This window comes from Trichomycterus rosablanca, chromosome 10 (genome assembly GCF_030014385.1).
Source record: "Trichomycterus rosablanca isolate fTriRos1 chromosome 10, fTriRos1.hap1, whole genome shotgun sequence".
Lineage (NCBI taxonomy): Eukaryota > Metazoa > Chordata > Actinopteri > Siluriformes > Trichomycteridae > Trichomycterus > Trichomycterus rosablanca.
The window spans coordinates 37,703,133-37,724,447 of record NC_085997.1 but is presented as its reverse complement, the minus strand read 5'-3'; the positions used below and the strand labels follow the sequence as shown (position 1 = coordinate 37,724,447).

The window sequence follows — 21,315 nt, the reverse complement described above, 5'->3', positions numbered from 1 at the left end:
CTTTCAGTGAAGCTCTGTGTGTGTGTGTGTGTGTGTGTGTGTGTGTGTGGTTGTGAAACGGAAACTTAAGCTGCATCGACTCGTGAACGTGACCGAGTTACCGTGGACGAGACACACACGGCTGAAGTCATAACGTTTCATACACTTCTAGAGAACACACGTGACACTGTCCACAGTCGAGCAGGCTTTATAGTGTATTACCACGGGATTAGAGGCTTGTGGAAATTGTTTTGGTCCATGTGATTAGTTTGTTTGTTTATTAGGATTTTAACGTCATATTTCACACACGCAGACACGGGGAGAACATGCAAACTCCACACGGAAAGGACCCGGACCGCCCCGCCTGGGCATCGAACCCACGACCTTCTTGCTGTGAGGCGACAGTGCTACCCACCGTGCCGCCCCCATGCGATTAGAAATTCTAAGTTCAGTCTAGCTTGAACTTGTTTTTCTTATTATAAAGCTTGCTCGACTGTGGACAGTGTGACCACGCCCACTGTGCCCACCACACCCTGATTCATGACAAGTTTTCATCCCTTAACAGTGTATGTAAACGCTAGACTTTAATCGTACACGTGTGTGTGTGTGTGTGTGTGTGTGTGTGTGTGTGTGTTTGCGCCCCCCTACATGAGTCCGCAGCACGGCTCTTTCTGATTGGCCGGCTCCTCCTCCTCCGGCGCCTTCAGCTTCAAAAGGGGCGGGTCTCCGCTGGCGGGTGTGAAGTACACTCTGTTATTAGGCTCGGGCGCTCCGCCCCCCTGAGCCGCGCCGGTCTCCTCCTGCGTGGGGGGGAGCGGCGGCGGCGCGGGAGCCTGGCGTTTCTGAAGCTTGGCGGCGGCTCTCTGGCGCTTCAGCTCCGCCAGCGTCTGGTGCGATTTGTCGCGGGTCATGCTGTCCGAGCCGGCGCCTTCCGGGGCCACGGCGACGGGGTTCACGGTGGTCAGGGGGGTCAGCTCGTAGGTGCCGCTGCGGTCCCTGCGCCCGCCGCCGTGCAGCTCTCCGGGGACGAAGGAGGACGACGACTGCGCGGCGAAGCTGCCGCCGTTTCCCACCGCCGAGTCGTGGGTTTGGGTTTCTTCGCCTCCGCCGTTGTCCAGGCGATGCAGAGTGACGCCACTAGAGGTCTCCACCTAGGCAGAATATATACATTTATAATATATACATTATTACAATTTATTCACATATCTCAGCTTGTTTGGATGCTGGGGTCAGAGCGCAGCCGAGTGGGTTAAGGGCCTCGCTCAAGGGCCCAACGGTGGCTGCGTAGCAGAGCTGAGATTCGAACTCTCAACCTTTCAATTCAGCTCAAAGCTTCTAATTTTTACAATTGCATTTTCAGCATTTAGGAGACGCTGTTATCCAAAGCGACTTAGTGTGACTGTATGGGAGGGTTAAGGGCCTTGCTCAAGGGCCCGACAGTGGCAACCTGGCAGCGGTGGGGCTTGAACCGGCGACCTTTCGAATTACTAGTCCAGCACCTTAACCACTAGGCTACAACTGCCCTAAAATCTCTGTTTACATGCATTTACATTTTCAGCATTTAGCAGACGCTTTTATCCAAAGCGAGTGTATTGTCTAAGCAATTGAGGGTTAAGGGCCTTGCTAAAGGGCCCGACAGTCCAGCACCTTAGCCACTAGGCTACAACTACCCTACATCCCAAAAATAAGCATAGAACAGCACACAAGACTAAGATCACCACACTCAATGCCAGGAATCATCTGGCGTTGTGTAAAGCACAACACTGTTAGACTCTGGAACAGTGGAAATGTGTTTTTAAGGGACCTGACAGTCTAAAAATGGAGTTCTAAAGAACTGTATGCACATAACATTGAGGCACCAGTTTGCTCATGTGCACAAAAAGCTCATCAACAGCGCCCAACCCAACTAACGCTCTCAATGGACGTAAATCCCTGCAGTCAGGTTTCAAATCTGCAAGAGAGGAGGCTTTATGGCAGAAATCGAATCCTAAAACCCATCTTTACGCTTCTGATTCTGGCCGTGTTCTGTGCGTTCCGAGCGTCCGTATTTCTCACCATGTGCTGCCTGAGTTCAGCGTCCGTCTGTCTGTCCTCGTCCTCGTCATCGGTCTGTCTGTCCTGTCGTCCTCTGTCCTGCCACACCATGGCTTCCTTATGGTGCTCTCTTCTGTATAAGTTACTGCGCTCGTTCACGCTCGTCCTCCTCACCACCTTCCTGCACACACACACACACATTCAAAAAACACATTCATTTCTATTTCTGCATTTCAACGTTACATAAGTTCGGTCTTTCCCACCCAGCAGACTGGTAAGCAATTTCGCCAAGCTCAAAACACTACCTTGGAAAATAGTCTGGAGAGCTCTGAACAGAATTCAGGCAGCAGAACACACAAGTTTGGCCACAATAACCAGGCACTTATTAAGAAAAGGAAATAATGAACGGACGGAACATCGTGTTTCGATCTGACATAAAGAAGAATGTAAAGTTGGACTCTGACTCGCTGATACATTCAATCCAACATTTAGGCGACCTGACAGATAATGCGCTGATTGTCGCCACCGTCTTTAGAGAAAAGGGTACAATAGGGTTCTTGGGTATGTGAAAGGTGTTATATAACTTGTATATATATATACAGTGGGGGAAATAAGTATTTGATCCCCTGCTGATTTTGTAAGTTTACCCCCTTACAAAGACCTGAACAGTCTATAATTTTTATGGAAGGTTTATTTTAACAGAGAGAGACAGAATATCAACAAAAAATCCAGAAAAAAAACATTAAATAAAAGTTATAAATTAATTTGTATTTAATTAAGGGAAATAAGTATTTGATCCCCTACCAACCAGCAAGAATTCTGACCCCCACAGACCGGTTATGTGCCCATGAGGCACACAAATTAGTCCTGTCCCTGTATAAAAGACTCCTGTCACAGAATCAGTTTCTTCCGTTCAAATCTCTCGACCACCATGGGCAAGACCAAAGAGCTATCAAAGGACGTCAGGGACAAGATTGTAGACCTGCACGAGGCTGGAATGGGCTACAAGACCATCAGCAAGAAGCTTGGTGAGAAAGAGACCACTGTTGGTGCCATCATTCGAAAATGGAAGAAATACAAGATCACAGTCAATCGCCCTCGCTCTGGAGCTCCATGCAAGATCTCACCTGGTGGGGTAAGAATGATTCTGAGAAAGGTGAGGTCAGCCCAGAATTACACGGGAGGAGCTTGTCAATGATCTCAAGCTGAAACAGCGCATTATTAAAAAGTGGAAGGACATTGGGGGGGGGACATTGATTTCACGTTTGGTGAAATCAAATGGTAAAAAAACTCCAGTAGAACTCCAGTGTTTAATAGTGACAGTAAGAGCATTTCCACACGCACAATGCGAAGGGAACTCAAGGGATTGGGACTAAACAGCTGTGTAGCCTTAAGAAAACCACCTGTCAGTGAGGCTAACCGGTGATGATCATTTTCACACATGGATTGGCCACCACAGAGTCCAGACCTGAACCCCACTGAGAATCTTTGGGATGTGCTGGAGAAGACTTTGTGCAGTGGTCCAAATCTCCCATCATCAATACAAGATCTTGGGGGGAAAATTAATGCAACTCTGGACAGAAATAAACGTTGTAACGTTGCAGAAGCTCGTGGAAACGATGCCACAGCGAATGCGTGCCGTAATCGAAGCTAAAGGCGGTTCAACCAAATATTACAGTGTGTGATCTTTTTTTTGGGGCAAGCAGAGTATATATATATACAGTGCCTTGCAAAAGTATTCAGCCCCCTTGAACTTTTCAACCTTTTGCCACATTTCAGGCTTTAAACATAAAGATATGAAATTGTAATTTTTTGTGAAGAATCAACAACAAGCGGGACACAATCGTGAAGTGGAACGAAATTTATTGGATATTTTAAACTTTTTTTAGAAATAAAAAACTGAAAAGTGGGGCGTGCAATATTATTCAGCCCCCTTGCGTTAATACTTTGTAGCGCCACCTTTTGCTGCGATTACAGCTGCAAGTCGCTTGGGGTATGTCTCTATCAGTTTTGCACATCGAGAGACAGAAATTTTTGCCCATTCTTCCTTGCAAAACAGCTCGAGCTCAGTGAGGTTGGATGGAGAGCGTTTGTGAACAGCAGTTTTCAGCTCTTTCCACAGATTCTCGATGGGATTCAGGTCTGGACTTTGACTTGGCCATTCTAACACCTGGATAAGTTTATTTGTGAACCATTCCATTGTAGATTTTGCTTTATGTTTTGGATCATTGTCTTGTTGGAAGATAAATCTCCGTCCCAGTCTCAGGTCTTTTGCAGACTGCAACAGGTTTTCTTCCAGAATGGTCCTGTATTTGGCTCCATCCATCTTCCCATCAATTTTAACCATCTTCCCTGTCCCTGCTGAAGAAAAGCAGGCCCAAACCATGATGCTGCCACCACCATGTTTGACAGTGGGGATGGTGTGTTCAGGGTGATGAGCTGTGTTGCTTTTATGCCAAACATAACGTTTTGCGTTGTGGCCAAAAAGTTCGATTTTGGTTTCGTCTGACCAGAGCACCTTCTTCCACATGTTTGGTGTGTCTCCCAGGTGACTTTTAATAGATATCTTTGAGAAATGGCTTTCTTCTTGCCACTCTTCCATAAAGACCAGATTTGTGCAGTGTATGACTGATTGTTGTCCTATGGACAGATTCTCCCACCTCAGCTGTAGATCTCTGCAGTTCATTCAGAGTGATCATGGGCCTCTTGGCTGCATCTCTGATCAGTCTTCTCCTTGTTTGATCTGAAAGTTTAGAGGGACGGCCGGGTCTTGGTAGATTTGCAGTGGTCTGATACTCCTTCCATTTCAATATGATCGCTTGCACAGTGCTCCTTGAGATGTTTAAAGCTTGGGAAATCTTTTTGTATCCAAATCCGGCTTTAAACTTCTCCACAACAGTATCTCGGACCTGCCTGGTGTGTTCCTTGGTCTTCATGATGCTCTCTGCGCTTTAAACAGAACTCTGAGACTATCACAGAGCAGGTGCATTTATACGGAGACTTGATTACACACAGGTGGATTCTATTTATCACCATCAGTCATTTAGGTCAACTTTGGATCATTCAGAGATCCTCACTGAACTTCTGGAGTGAGTTTGCTGCACTGAAAGTAAAGGGGCTGAATAATATTGCACGCCCCACTTTTCAGGTTTTTATTTCTAAAAAAAGTTTAAAATATCCAATAAATTTCGTTCCACTTCACAATTGTGTCGCACTTGTTATTGATTCTTCACAAAAAATTACAATTTCATATCTTTATGTTTAAAGCCTGAAATGTGGCAAAAGGTTGAAAAGTTCAAGGGGGCTGAATACTTTTGCAAGGCACTGTATATATATATTATTACTAATATTTTATTGAATTAATATAGGGCAAAATAGGTTTAACACAACAATGTATTTCAACACGAACCCTCTGCTGCTGGCGCTGGACGCTCGTCTCTGCAGGGAGCTCTTGTGCTTGTCCTGGTTCTTCATGATGGCGTCGTGCTTGTGTTTCAGCTCCATGATCTTCGCTCTCACCTCCTCGTCCACGCACACATCTACCACACACATTAATCACGATCAGGGCCCCGACTAAAGAGCCACATTTCACGTCAGTCATTAAATTACACTCATAAACTGAATGATAGAATAAATGGAAACTACACTACACAGCACGGCTCCCTTCGAAGCTTTGGTTCAGTCCAAAGGAGTATGTTGTGTGTATTCTTTCAATCACTTGGTTTATATTAATGTAGAGTTCTGTTTGGAAGGTTGGGGGGGCTCTCAGGTGGGGCAACTATAAATTTCACTAGTCCACTACGGCTGAGATCTAGGGTTCGAATCCCCAGCAGTGCTATCAGCCTGTTGGGCGTCTACATACAATCATGATGAGCAGTCTGAACCTAGTTTTAGTATCACAACAGATTTAAAAAGATAAAAGCTGTAGAGTCTCACCGAGAGGAGTCTCATCCAGGAGAGACTTGGCGTTTAGATCTGCGCCGTGAGCGACCAGGAGCTCCACCATCTGTAACTGCACACACACAAACACATCTACTGTCATGCTCGAACCCTCACACTCATCCCAACACTTTCCTGTGGTCACCCCCTATAATTGAGCTTTGTGGTTTCCAAACAACTGAATACATTTAACTAAAGACTTCAATGATCAAACCCTCACTGAAAATTCGACCAAATGTATGTGGACACTTGACCATGAGATTGTTGGATACCATTTCAAAATCATGAGTATTAAAACAAGCTGGCCTTTATTTGTAGTGATAAGTCAAAAGTCAAGTCGTTTTACATTTAGGTTTTAATTATTTATCAGACGCTTTTGTGCTTGCTCAAGGGTCCAACAGTGGCAACCTGGCAGTGTTGGGGTTTAAACCAACAACCTTACTTACTTACTAGTCAGTACCTTAACCTCTCATTTATTCGTTTATTTACTGTCTGTTTTACCAGTACAGTAGGAAACACTCTCGACTGGCCACCAGTCCATCACAGGGCAAACACACACACACACACACACAATTTACAGTAGCTGAATTTCACCTGACTGCATGTGCTTGTACTGTGGAAGGAAGAACATGCAAACTCCACACAAAAAGGACCCAGACCCGACTGCTCCACCTGGGAATCAAACCCAGGACCTCATTGCTCTAAAGCGAGAGTGCTAGCCACCACTTTTTACAACACACATCACCTCAAAGCAGCTGTACAGAATCCAGGACCGACAGACCAAAAAAACAATGTTGAGCAAACTGAGGGTGACCGTGGCAGGAAAAACTCCCTTAAATTACAGGAAGGAACCTTTAGAAGAACCAGACTCAGCAGGTCCACCTCGTGTGGCCCGGAGAATACTTTGTATGAATTAGACTAACACAAATCATCTATAAATAAAATAAAACTGGTTACACAAGACTGGACGATTTAGTATCTCCAGTTCACCGCACTTGGACGTCTTTGTACTGTGGGAGGAAACCGGAGCTCCCGGAGGAAATCCACACAGACACGGGGAGAACATGCAAACTCCACCAGGCCGCTACACCTGAAAATCTTACCCAGGACCTTCTTGCTGTGAGGCGACAGTGCCACCCACTGAGCCACTGTGCCGCCCGTCTGTGGCTCAATGTTCAACCCTAGACTGAAGACATTCATTTTCTCAGGCTTTTGATTAGTATAGACAAAGGCACAGAGCTTGGGGGTTCTTGGTCATAGAAACTTGTGGTGATCAGGGATGTTGGGTTGCTGTCGTTCTGCCTCTCTTGTTCGATCACTCAGGTTTGATGGCGCTGGGGGAGGTGGGCGCTAATGTCCTATGAAAGCCTTCATGACCTTGTTACCTGCTCGCTCTCCCTTTTAGTTATGCTGTAATAATTAGAGCTGCTGGAGTCTAAAACTCTCTGTAAAACTGATATTTTACTCAACTAGCATTGTACAATTTTTAACTACAGTTTCTGTTGTTTTACCCCGAATTGGTTCTTATTCGAAACCTGTTTACCCGCCCGAGGTTAAGGAATGAAGTCGAGACTGCCGTGCCAACAATGCTGCTCCTGCCAGATGTGACGGACACCTGGCGTGTTTGCACCAAGAATGTCAAGAACTCACTACAGACTTTATAACAGACTGGACTGAATAATAACTCTATTATTATTTATTTATTTATTATTGCTAGTTATAACTTTTAGTTTATTTTAATTCTGTGTTTGTATGATTGTATGATGTAAATCTTATTCATTTAAAGTTTTCTCCAGACCACGCAAGAAGGATGGGCCCTGCTGAGTCTGGTTCCTCTCAAGGTTTCTTCCTGTAATTTTAAGGGAGTTTTTACTTGCCACAGTCGCCCTCGGCTTGCCTAACAGGGGTTTTTGGTCTGTTGGTCCTGGATTTTGTAAAGTTGCTTTGAGACAATGTCTACTGTAAAAAGCGCTATATAAATAAATTTGACTTGACCCATAGAGAGTTATGGACATTTTTTGGTGCAAACACGCCAGGTTCCTGATACCAGCCTTTACTCCTCTTAGATAACATCGATTATTTAATAAAATGCATTACTCAGTAATAAAAAGAGGCGTCCACATACGTCTGGTCACACAGTGTGTGGAATTCTGTACTAAAACAGGGTCCGAGTACTACACCACCATTATCGGTGCACCACCTAGTAGAAATACACCGATCAGGCAGAACATTATGACCACCTTCCTAATATTATGTTGGTCCCCCGTTTTGCTGCAACTGTGCTGCTCTGTGTATTCTGACACCTTTCTATCAGAACCAGCATTAAGTTCTTCAGCAGTTTGAGCTACAGCAGCTCGTCTGTTGTCTATCTATCTATCTGTCTATCTATCTATCTATCTATCTATCTATCTATCTATCTATAATCTATCTATCTATCTATCTATCTATCTATCTATCTATCTATCTATCTATCTATCTGTCTGTCTGTCTGTCTGTCTGTCTATAATCTATCTATCTATCTATCTATCTATCTATCTATCTATCTATCTATCTATCTATCTGTCTATAATCTATCTATCTATCTATCTTTCTATCTATAATCTATCTATCTGTCTATCTATCTGTCAACTATCTATCTATCTATCTATCTATCTATCTATCTATCTATCTATCTATCTATCTATCTATAATCTATCTATCTGTCTATCTATCTATCTATCTATCTATCTATCTATCTATCTATCTATCATCTATCTATCTATCTATCTATCTATCTATCTATCTATCTATCTATCTGTCTATAATCTATCTATCTATCTGTCTATCTATCTATCTGTCTATAATCTATCTATCTATCTATCTATCTATCTGTCTGTCTGTCTGTCTGTCTGTCTGTCTGTCTGTATGTCTGTCTGTCTGTCTATCTATCTATCTATCTATCTATCTATCTATCTATCTATCTATCTATCTGTCTATCTATCTGTCTGTCTGTATGTCTGTCTATCTATCTATCTATCTATCTATCTATCTATCTATCTATCTATCTATCTATAATCTATCTGTATGTCTATCAATAATCGATCTGTCTGTCTATCTATAATCTATCTATCAATCTAACCTTTATAGTTATCTATAATATATGTATCTATATACCTCTATCTGTAATCTATCTCTCTATCTATTTATCTCTCTATAATCTATCAATATATATCTACCTCTTTATCTATAATCTATCTATCTATTTGTCTATGTAATTACACCCTCTGCTGGCTGGTTGAAGGTGTCTGTACAGAGATGGTGAACATTATGACCACCTTCCTAATATTATGTTGGTCCCCCGTTTTGCTGCAACTGTGCTGCTCTGTGTATTCTGACACCTTTCTATCAGAACCAGCATTAAGTTCTTCAGCAGTTTGAGCTACAGGAGCTCGTCTGTTGGATCGGACCACACGGGCCAGCCTTCACTCCCCACGTGCACCAATGAGCCTTGGCCGCCCATGACCCTGTCGCCGGTTTACCACTGTTCCTTCCTTGGACCACTGCAGACCGGACACACCCCACAAGAGCTGCAGTTTTGGAGATTCTCTGACCCAGTCGTCTAGCCGTCACGATTTGGCCCTCGTCAAACTCGCTCAGATCCTCACGCTCGCCCATTTTTCCTGCTTCTAACATCAACATCGCTGCCTAATATATCCCCCCCACTAACAGGTGCCGTGATGAAGAGATAATCAGTGTTATTCACTTCACCTCTCAGTGCTCATAATGTTATGAGATAAACACTTGGTATTGATTTCACACAGACAATCGGAACAGGAATACTTTCTATTTTCTTAGAAACCATGAAATATGGAGAAATGAAACCTGACTAAGTGTGGTGTGTGTGTGTGTGTACGTGTGTACGTGTGCCAGCCTCTTAAAACCGGAGAAAATGCAAATTCAGCTCTTTTTAATGAACCGCAATAAATAAATGCTTCGTCTTCTAGAAAACAGATCCAGTTCTGATCACGCTAAATATTCGGTGTAAATCGTTATTAGGAACTCATTGGGAATTTACTATGTGGGTAGACGATCACTAACTGTAGCCTAGACGTTGCTCTGTTGCTTTTTTTCACCCCCCTCTACCCTGTCCATCAATAGAAAGAGATTCTCACACCATAAGATCTAAAGAATACACACACCCCAGCCAATTTATTAGGAACACCTGTACACCTCTTTATTTTGTTATTGATCCCATCAGTCTGTCATGTGACCGCGGTGCTCAAAACAGTTTTAATTTCCAGCACAGAACTGGAGAACAAACTTGAACCGAAAGTCTCTGACCACACCGGTGGTTCTCAGTATTTCACTATTACAGCAGTCTCAGGGGTTTCCACAGAAAAAACCACCTCCTTGTTTCTACACTCACTGTCCATGTTATCAGCTCCACTTACCATATAGAAGCACTTTGTAGTTCTACAATTACTGACTGTAGTCCATCTGTTTCTCTGCATGCGTTGTTACCCCCCTTTCACGCTGTTCTTCAGTGGTCAGGACCCCCACAGGACCACCACAGAGCAGGTATTATTTAGGTGGTGGATGATTCTCAGCACTGCAGTGACACTAACATGGTGGTGGTGTGTTAGTGTGTGTTGTGCTGGTATGATGGAGCTTTTAAACACCTCATTGTCGCTGCTGGACTGAGAATAGTCCACCAACCAAAATTATCCAGCCAACAGCGCCCCGTGGGCAGCGTCCTGTGACCACTGATGAAGGTCTAGAAGATGACCGACTCAAACAGCAGCAATAGATGAGCGATCGTCTCTGACTTCACATCTACGAGGTGGACAGACTAGGTAGGAGTGTCTAATAGAGTGGACAGTGAGTGGACACGGTGTTTAAAAACTCCAGCAGCGCTGCTGTGTCTGATCCACTCATACCAGCACAACACACACTAACACACCACCACCATGTCAGTGTCACTGCAGTGCTGAGAATCATCCACCACCTAAATAATACCTGCTCTGTGGGGGTCCTGACCATTGAGGAACAGGGTGAAAGGGGGCTTACAAAGCATGTAGAGAAACAGATGGACTACAGTCAGTAATTGTAGAACTACAAAGTGCTTCTATATGGTAAGTGGAGCTGATAAAATGGACAGTGAGGTGGTTTTAATGTTATGGCTGATCAGTGTATATGACTAACACCTTCAGTTAGGAGGGGTGTCTACATACTTTTGACCATGTAGTGTATACCAACCAAGGTGCAGCCTAGGATGAGAAAGGAGGCTGAATAACAAATATATAAACAGATGCTGATGGAAAACGTGTAAATTGGCTCCTGCCTGTAAATTACCTTCGTGATAAACGTAAAGCGTTTATTTACCAACACGAGAGGATTTACTCTCACTTCACTTTAGATCCAGAAACTTTGGGCATTTCTCAACATCACCGCAGCCCCATGATCCTTGTGACTTCCCCATTCCTCCGAATATAATCGACATAACCCTACAGAAGGAGCACAATTCCCGAAAACCAGCGCCCGATCCCGCACAGAGCGTCAGGATTACAGGAGCTATCAGAATGGAGATGGGTCAAATGGCAGCCAAAAAGCTGCGGTCTTCGTACAACAGGTTTAACTCCAAGGACAGACATGAGGAGGATGATGATGATGAGGATGTTGAGAATGAAGAAGACTTGCAGGGCAGCTGCAGCACCATGAGCACCAAGTCAGGTAGAGCAAAAACCATTAAAATGCTCTAATGTAACTTTATATTATTGGGTTTTCTATCGTACCCTTGGCACCCTTTAATGGGTGAAGTCAAACTAGCCCTATTTATATTACAAGCACTCATTATATTTACATTTGCAGAATGTAGCAACTTATAATTATGACTGAACATGATTTAAAAGTTGGCAACTTGGTGGTGGTGGGGCTTGAACCGGCAACCTTTTGATTACTAGTCCAGTACCCTAACCACTGAGCTACCACTCATCCCGGATAAGGTTCTGTCATTTCATTACAAACACACACAAATATCTGTATAACTTTTGGATGAAGAGGTACATGTTTCATTTACTCAACCTCAAAAAAGGCAGTTTGCATCTGTAACTTCATTGTTGTGTAATGCTACTGGTGCTTTAATTTCCTTCTGGATCAATAAAGTCTCAGTCAGTCGAGTCAGTCCAGTCAGTCAGTCAGTCAGTCAGTCAGTCAGTCAGTCAGTCAGTCAGTCAGTCAGTCAGTCAGTCAGTCAGTCAGTCAGTCAGTCAGTCAGTCAGTCAGTCAGTCAGTCAGTCAGTCAGTCAGTCAGTCCGTCCGTCCGTCCGTCCGTCCGTCCGTCCGTCCGTCCGTCCGTCCGTCCATCCATCTATCTATCTATCATCTGTCAGTCAGTCAGTCTGTCTGTCTGTCTATCATCGTCTATCTATCTATCTATCTATCTATCTATCTATCTATCTATCTATCTATCATATATCTGTCTGTCTATCTATCTATCTATCTATCTATCTATCTATCTATCTATCTATCTATCTATCTATCTATCTATCTATCTATCATCTATCTATCTATCTATCATCTGTCTGTCTGTCTGTCTGTCTGTGTCATCTATCTATCTATCTATCTATCTATCTATCTATCTATCTATCTATCATCTCTGTCTGTCTGTCTGTCTGTCTGTCTGTCTATCATCTCTGTCTGTCTGTCTGTCATCTGTCTGTCTGTCTGTGTGTGTCTGTCTATCTATCATATATCTATCTATCTATCTATCTATCTATCTATCTATCTATCTATCTATCTATCTATCTATCTATCTATCATATACCTGTCTGTCTGTCTGTCTGTCTGTGTCTATCTATCTATCATCTGTCTGTCTATCTGTCTGTCTGTCTGTCTGTCTATCTATCTATCTATCTATCTATCTATCTATCTATCATATATCTGTCTGTCTGTCTGTCTGTCTGTCTGTCTGTCTGTCTATCTATCTATCATCTGTCTGTCTATCTGTCTGTCTGTCTGTCTGTGTCTGTCTATCTATCTATCTATCTATCTATCTATCTATCTATCTATCTATCTATCTATCTATCTATCTATCTATCATATATCTGTCTGTCTGTCTGTCTGTCTGTCTGTCTGTCTATCTATCTATCATCTGTCTGTCTATCTGTCTGTCTGTCTGTCTGTCTGTCTGTCTATCTATCTATCTATCTATCTATCTATCTATCATATATCTGTCTGTCTGTCTGTCTGTCTGTCTGTCTGTCTGTCTATCTATCTATCTATCTATCTATCATATATCTGTCTGTCTGTCTGTCTGTCTGTCTGTCTGTCTGTCTATCTATCTATCTATCTATCTATCATCTGTCTGTCTGTCTATCTATCTATCTATCTATCATCTGTCTGTCTGTCTGTCTGTCTGTCTGTCTGTCTGTCTATCTATCTATCTATCTATCTATCTATCTATCTATCTATCTATCTATCTCTGCTGTAATTACGCCCTCTGCTGGCTGGTTGAAGGCGCCCGCACAGAGATGGTGAATAATGGAGAGCAGTGCGTGACTTTCCAAACGCTATACTGCCCACGTGACTGAGGGGCCGTGTTAGGTACGGTCAGGCTCTGAGTACATCTGACTAGGACTACATTGGGAGAAAAAGGAACATAGCTGATGGGGGGTTGAGCGATTGTCAGCACCATGTCTATGTAATTGCTGACAAAATTTCACCAACCCAAACGAAATCTCCTCACTGGTGGTCTAATGGTGATTATTTTCCATCAGCCGGCCGGCTGTGTGTCTGTAAGGGGCAGGATAATGGTTAAACTGGGTTTCCTAATAACTGCTGCAGTTAGAGCCTCTGCTGACTGATGGATGGCGCTTGCACAACGAGACAGGGGATGCTGGAGACCAGTGCGTGACTCTCAGAGCATAACACTGATCTCCTTATAAACCCACCTCGTGCAGGTAAAAAAAATTACGATCGGGTCACTGGATACGACTAGAAATAAATGAATCATAAGTGTGGACACTGTAGTAACGTATGTTCCCGTGTCTGTTCTCCTCTAGGAGGTTACGCTCCAGGATGCAGAAATTACAGACTGGCAGCAGCGTGTCTGGGGCTGCTGTGTCTTCTTCTACTGATCATCATCATCGCGTTGTTGGTCACATTCAACAACCTGACCACACAAAACACCCAGTTACAGACCAGTTATAACAACCTGACCGCTGCGAGGGACCAGTTACAGACCAGTTACAACAAACTGACCACAGAAAACACCCAGCTCCAAACCAGTAACAAGAATCTGACTGTCGAGAGAGATCGGTTACTGACCAGTTACAAAACCCTGACTCTAGACAAAGACCAGTTAGAAACCACTCACGACAATATGACCACTGAAAGAGAAATGTTATTGACCATCAAACAAAAACTGACTTTGGAAAAAGACCAGTTACAAACCAGCTATGACAACATGACTGTCGAGAGAGACCAGTTACAGTCCAGTAACACCAACCTGACTGTCGAGAGACACCAGTTACAGGCCAGTAAGACCAACCTGACTCTAGAGAGAGACCAGTTACTGTCCACTAACACCAACCTGACTCTAGAGAGAGACCAGTTACTGTCCACTAACACCAATCTGACTCTAGAGAGAGACCAGTTACTGACCACTAACACCAATCTGACTCTGGTGGGAGACCAGTTACAGGTCACCATTAAGGGACTGGTCAAAGAAATGGAAACATTACAGAACAACTACAGCAGAATGAGCATCCAGAGTGACCAGTTCCAGAAGAAGACCGAGGAACTTCAGAACAAGTGTAACGCTTTAGGTAGGTGGAGCACTTGTGCATTACGTGGCCATAAGTATGTAGACAGCACTTATAATCAGACCTACAGCTGTGCAGTCGACATAGATGAAACTGGTAGTAGAAATTACTCGTCATGTGGTCCATCATATTTAATCTTTGTGCCCAGTTAATAGCTTCCCAGTTGATCTTTGCGGGCAAATGGGTGTTCCAGCAATCACAATGGCCCAAAACATACAACTTTGGGTTTGGAATAAACAATTTATGGTCCTCACAAACAAAAAATCCCAACAAATTTGATTAAACTCTGCCGAATCTGCCAAGCAGTGGTCAACAAGTCAGTCAAAATTGTGCCAGATGTTTGTTGGTGACACATTAAAATCTGATTTTTGTCAAATTCTGGTGAGAAAACTCACCGAACCACCTTGACATACTGGTCTCTTACTGGTGCATTAAACTTTTGATCAGATACCCAAATTAAACAGGGATGGAGCTACTTCAGCTCGAGTCTTTATTACGTCTCTGCTGAAAAGAAGAGCTGGACTGAGAGCCAGGAGAACTGCAAGACCAAAGGAGGACAGCTGGTGATCATAAAGAGCAAAGAAAAGCAGGTAAGACGTTTAATATCACCGTGATCACATGTCATCACCAGGAGTCTTCTATCTGAGAGTACAGATTCCTAAACAGCATCACAGAACACAATCCAAGAAATGAAACCTCAAAAACGTCCTTTCGATTACTAGTCCAGTACTTGAACCTCTGAGCTCCCACTGGTGTCTTTGGGCATCATGGACTTCACACTTCTGCACACAGACTAACAGAAGGAATCTACTTGAGATTACCTTCAGCTAAGCGGTTAAAGAACTGGGCCTGTAATCAGAAGGATGCTGGTTCAAGCCCCACCAGCTTTAAGTTGCTACTGTTGGCCCCCTCCAGCAGGCACGATCGACCTCCAGTCTGCAGGGTGGTCGAAGTGCGGCTGAATAAGAAGGGATTGGCGCACACACTGGAGGAAGTGTGTCAGGCAAATACACACCAAAATTGCGTTTGACATTTAAGGGACCAGACCCCCTTACTACAGGTCAGGCATTCAGCACTGCACTGTTCTCTAGGTGTACACATGCACCTGCCTACTTTAGAGGAAACAGTGAAGGATATTTGGATTGTGCAACTGTTTTTGTTATAATTTTAATACATTAATTAACTCGGGAGGGGGGGGGGGGGGGGGGGGTGCAATGGGCCTTGTCAGTCTACGAAGCATTATTATATCTAGGGTTCGAAAGAGCGAAACCACTTGATTGGTGTCTATTTACAACGTGCTCTCATTCCCAGGACTTCATACTCAAGCAGCTCGGCAGCGATCAGGCCTGGATCGGTTTAAGCGACCAACACCATGAAGGGAACTGGAAATGGGTGGACGGTACAACACTGACCACTACGTAAGATGCTAAAATCAATCTTATATATACAGTAGAAGTCAAATCTCAGGCAACTCATTTCTACAGGGTTTCTAAGTGGAAGATGAGTTTATATAAGTAACAGGAACACATAATTAGTAAACGCATGAAACATAGCAGCATAGAGAACATGCTAGATAACAGGAATAAACATGGAGGCGAATCTTCTCAGAGTTACAGTATTATCAAACATCGATCAATCTATCTCCTCGGCTTCTTCCCGTTAGGGGTCGCCGGCTTGATTTGGCACAGTTTTTATGCCGGATGCCCTTCCTGACACGTCCCCCTCCCTATTTATCTGGGCTTGGGACCGGCACTACAATGCACCGGGTACCTATAGGACAATTCGGTGTCTCCAATTAGCCTGGCTGCATGTTTTTGGACTGTGGGAGGAAACCGGAGCACCCGGAGGAAACCCACACAGACACTGGGAGAACATGCAAACTCCACACAGAAAGGACCCGGAGCGCCCAACCTGGGGATGGAACCCAGGACCTTCTTGCTGCGAGGCGACAGCGCTACCCACTTAGCCACCGTGCCGCCCACAGTATTATCAAACATACAGGGGGGGGGGGGAAGGGAGAACCTACTAATGCTCTTCCCGTGAGCTTCGGTAGATACAGGTCATGTACATTTCTGTTCAAGAGGTGACTTGATTGATGAGAATTAGTATCAGAAGGATGAATATGTGAGGGTAACAAGACTGAGTGACTAAAACGTGGATTTTAACCACAGTATTCTACATTTCTTAAGGAAAATAAATATTAAAAACACAGATGGGATCTGGAGTCACCGAACACTGTAGGACAAAAAGGATTCCTGACAGATTTTACTGTTATATTTCATTCTAAAGTGTCGTGTTAGGGAGTAGGGGTGTAATAAAATACTATTTTTTTAGTGTTATAGTGAGTTATGAACGGTATAAATGATAGATTCTAAATCTGCAACTAAATCAATATGCAGGACACTTTGCTTGATTAAATAATGCAGTTTAAAGTTAATTTTTATCTACATTCATACATACAATGTCCTGGGGACAGAAACGGCCCAAACTTTTAATACGATTTTGAGCCACTGAAATTGATTCGGATCTTGTGCACCGCAGGTTCTGGGGTCCAGGTGAACCAAATAATGCAGGTGATGAGGACTGTGCTGAGATCGTTGGACTCCCACGAATTAAGAGCTGGAACGACAGTCCATGTTCTAACAAAGCCCGGTACATCTGTGAGAAACACTTTTCTTAGTGGTAAGTCATTAACAGAACGGTAAAAATTCAAGCCTTAAACGCCAGGCAGCGTAATATTACACCGATCAGCCATAACATTAAAACCACCTCATTGTTTCTTATCAGCTCCACTTACCATATAGAAGCACTTTGTAGTTCTACAATTACTGACTGTAGTCTTCGTTAGCCCCCTTTCATGCTGTTCTTCGATGGTCAGGACCCCCACAGGACCACCACAGAGCAGGTATTATTTAGGTGCTGGATCATTCTCAGCACTGCAGTGACACTGACATGGTGGTGGTGTGTTAGTGTGTGTCGTGCTGGTACGAGTGGATCAGACGCAGCAGCGCTGCTGGAGTTTTTAAACACCTCACTGTCACTGCTGGACTGAGAATCGTCCACCAACCAAAATTATCCAGCCAACAGCGCCCCGTGGGCAGCGTCCTGTGACCACCGATGAAGGTCTAGAAGATGACCGACTCAAACAGCAGCAATAGATGAGCGATCGTCTCTGACTTTACATCTACAAGGTGGACCGACTAGGTAGGAGTGTCTAATAGAGTGGACACGGTGTTCAAAAACTCCAGCAGCGCTGCTGTGTCTGATCCACTCGTACCAGCACCATGTCAGTGTCACTGCAGTGCTGAGAATCATCCACCACCTAAATAATACCTGCTCTGTGGTGGTCCTGTGGGGGGTCCTGACCATTGAAGAACAGCATGAAAGGGGGGTAACAAAGCATGTAGAGAAACAGATGGACTACAGTCAGTAATTGTAGAACTACAAAGTGCTCCTATATGGTAAGTGGAGCTGATAAAACGGACAGTGAGTGTAGAAACAAGGAGGTGGTTTTAATGTTATGGCTGATCGGTGTGTGTCAGAGCGTCTCTATCTGTGTTCTTGTCTTTATTTAATTTAGATTGAACACCAGAAGCATCAAGAACGGCTCTACTTCAGGGAAAATACATCACATACAGCACGTACAGCACTCGGCTGTGGCTTTTATTCCACGCTTGCAGAATTATTCTACAGGAAAAGACGCCATCCAGGGGCAACACGGTACAATTTGGTCTGGTGACATCTGCTGTTAGAGCTTGGAGTTGCATCTCCGGCACTAACAGTCACTGGAACACTATTTCTGAGAGCACACATACTGCAGAATATAGAATAAGAGAAACTGCTCTTTATTTTGTCTATGCTTTAAAGAAAAAATATCATTGACACGTCTGCCCACATTTTCTTGCTCGTTTGGTGTGTTTTTTTTGTCTTGTGGGTTTATAAATTGTATATTTTTTATATAAAAACATTCCAAACTGTGTATTTGGTATAAAATGAAATAAAGCAGGCCTTGAATTGTAGATCTGGTGTTATTTGTTGGCTGCAAATGGCTCTCTGTGCGCGATACGGATCTCCATATGCAACAAAAAAAAAAGCTTGATGGGAGCGAAGTGTGTTAGCTATGGTGAGATACGACTGGGTAATTAGATATGACTACATCGGTAGGAAAATTCGGGGGTCAAAAGCATAAAAATTGCCAGGTAAGCGCCCAGGTGGAGCAGCGGGGTCATTACGCTAGCAGCACCGATATTCTGAATCCCTTGGTCGGCTGGGCACCATCTAGCGGGCATTATTGGCAATGCCTGCAACAGACACTAAATGGCCACCGTGCCTGCTAGGGCGGGATGACCGGACTATCTGGGTGGGGTCTTCAAACGGCGTGTACGGACCCTGATTAGCAGACAGAGAGGCGTCTGTGCAGAATGCTAGGAAGGAAGAATGAGCAGCAATATACCCACCAGCAGCAGAAGACAGATTGACGACGATAAATTGGGAGAAAATGCAGAAATGAATAGAAAAAATTGCCAGTTAAACTATGTGAAAGGATTATTGACGTCCCTCCTTATTATTCAGTGCAACCATCATTTTTTTAAATGTGCTAGACAGACGTCTGATGGTGGTGAAGAAGTTTTCATGCGCACCTCATTCCAATTCTTCTCCTGTATTCAACCCTTCATTCCATTTATCCTCTTATTATATCAAATCGACCGTCTTAATTTCATCCTATTTCCATTTATTTTCTTGTAACTGCTCTCTGATCTTCTAACGTTTAGTCTATACCTGTCTGTCCAGTTGTATTCTTGTTCGTAATGTCCAGGTGTGACCCTGATTCATCTGGTTACTGATCGTAGACGTGCATTGTGCGGTCGTTCTCACCTGTCCCCAGCAGGAGGCGGCGTGCAGCGGCGTCCATCCGTCGGCGTCTTTCTCGGCCACGCCGGCTCTGTGCTCCAGCAGAAGCTCCCCCACCGACATGTAGCCGTTGGCCGCCGCGACGTGCAGCTACACACACACACACACACACACACACACACACAGTTCCAGAACGTTAATAAATTTACAACCCGGTGAGGAATCAGATTTCCAAAATAATAATAGAGTTAATAGAAGCTAATCCTTTTTTTTTCCCCAAAAAGAAATTCACCTGTTAGCACAGCAGCACTTCATTGTTGTTGGAATTCACTCAGGTGACACGGTTACTTAAATCCTATGCGTTTGTCTACAAAGGGTGGGTGGGTGTGGCACTGCGTTTTATATATATATATAGTATATGAGAGAAGAAAGAAAAGTGCCATGTTTCACTGCGGTCATAGTGCAGATTAACCAGTAAAACAAGAGGCACTTGAATGAGACGTGAATAAAAAAAAACATTAAACCGCTAAACACAACCCTTACATTTTGAATTTCACAGCAAATTGCATATTACACGGGAAACGGCTCATTCCATTAGGGAAGCTGTAGCCTAAGTGGGTAAGACGATAGACTAGTAATCAGAGGGTTGCCAAATCAATCAAATCCCACCTCTGCCAGGTTGCAACTGTCATACTGTCATAGTACTGTAAGTCACTTTGGATAAAAGCGTCTGCTAAATGCCGAAAATGTAAATAAAGCAATAAGCCACGAGAGGCCGTGCGTTACTGTGATTTTATCACGGGGACGACGTTTTTGACGCCTAAAACTTCTTTCCCCGTGCTAAAATCGTAACAGTAACGTACGGTCTCGAGTGGCTTATTGCTTTTATAAAACGGCGGTCAACATAAAATATAATAAATACAACAATGTTTCATTCATAAATGTATTTATCGTGTATAAACTTACAATAAAGCGTTCTTCCGCGACGCAAAATAGTTCGATTAACAGTGTTGCTAGGCGACATGAGGGCGAACATAACATTAACTTTTTCTATTCAGTGGCGTATTAATATGGAATGATGTGAGGCGGTCATAGGTGCGCGTTTATCGGGGATTTTACAACGGCCTCGAACGCGGCTCAGCCAATCAGATTTTAGGACCGGAACTATCCGTTTTATGATGTAAATTTTACAGCCCATGATTCATAGCCAGAGGTCACGATCGCGAAGAAAATGCCCATTTTAGTTGATTTCAATGGTGGACAGGAGTTTGCATGGACACTTTGACTGGACACAGAGGGGTTCGATACACTGTGCTGTGACACCTTCACCTACCTGTCGGTGCAACTGATTTAATATTTCGTACTCCGGCCTGCGCGCTCTCAGACTAGTAATAAGAAAGGTGAGATAGAAACCAGCATGCCATTTAAAAAGTTGCAGGGAAGCCAGAAAGCAGCAGGCACAACAGTTACATCGTTAAGAAAGAGCAATAAACAAGGACTTGTCCCACATCCCTCCCTCCGCTTTAACAGAATGCACATGGATTTTATCATACATACCTCCCACATTTTCCCTTATGCACCTTATCTACTTGTAAATAATCGCTATTGCAATTTATTTTTTTACTTAAAGCTTGTCAGTGTACTGTACTGTACATCTTTATTGCACACTTTGTCTGATACTGTACTGTTTTTTGTTGTATTGTTTATTCTC

General features: G+C 43.7%; 2 protein-coding genes across 2 annotated transcripts in view; one reads left to right on the top strand and one right to left on the bottom strand.

The window, feature by feature from the left end:
• Positions 1-490: 490 nt before the first annotated feature.
• Positions 491-21,315, bottom strand: part of ppp1r16a (protein phosphatase 1, regulatory subunit 16A) — a 25,150-nt gene continuing 4,325 nt past the window's right edge. Inside the window, exons 6-10 of the mRNA XM_063003901.1 lie at positions 19,629-19,754; positions 5,950-6,025; positions 5,423-5,552; positions 2,035-2,194; positions 491-1,130 (exon numbers count right to left, since the gene is read on the bottom strand). Of these exons, the coding sequence (XP_062859971.1) occupies positions 624-1,130; positions 2,035-2,194; positions 5,423-5,552; positions 5,950-6,025; positions 19,629-19,754 (999 nt within the window). The 3' untranslated portion in view covers positions 491-623. The remainder of the gene's footprint in view (positions 1,131-2,034; positions 2,195-5,422; positions 5,553-5,949; positions 6,026-19,628; positions 19,755-21,315) is intronic.
• LOC134321554 (C-type lectin domain family 4 member K-like) lies at positions 11,511-17,433 on the top strand. The gene is made up of 5 exons (XM_063003363.1): positions 11,511-11,661; positions 13,992-14,756; positions 15,201-15,343; positions 16,065-16,171; positions 17,295-17,433. The coding sequence occupies exons 1-5, from the start codon at positions 11,511-11,513 to the stop codon at positions 17,431-17,433; spliced, it is 1,305 nt and encodes a 434-aa protein (XP_062859433.1).

What these genes read in the sequence shown, in the direction of transcription:
- LOC134321554 (XM_063003363.1), top strand. Translation starts at nt 11,511, where the DNA reads ATGGAGATGGGTCAAATGGCAGCCAAAAAGCTGCGGTCTTCGTACAAC. An exon ending in TAAAGAGCAAAGAAAAGCAG is followed by an intron (nt 15,344 to 16,064) that starts GTAAGACGTTTA and finishes TCTCATTCCCAG; the next exon opens with GACTTCATACTCAAGCAGCT. An exon ending in GGTACAACACTGACCACTAC is followed by an intron (nt 16,172 to 17,294) that starts GTAAGATGCTAA and finishes TGTGCACCGCAG; the next exon opens with GTTCTGGGGTCCAGGTGAAC.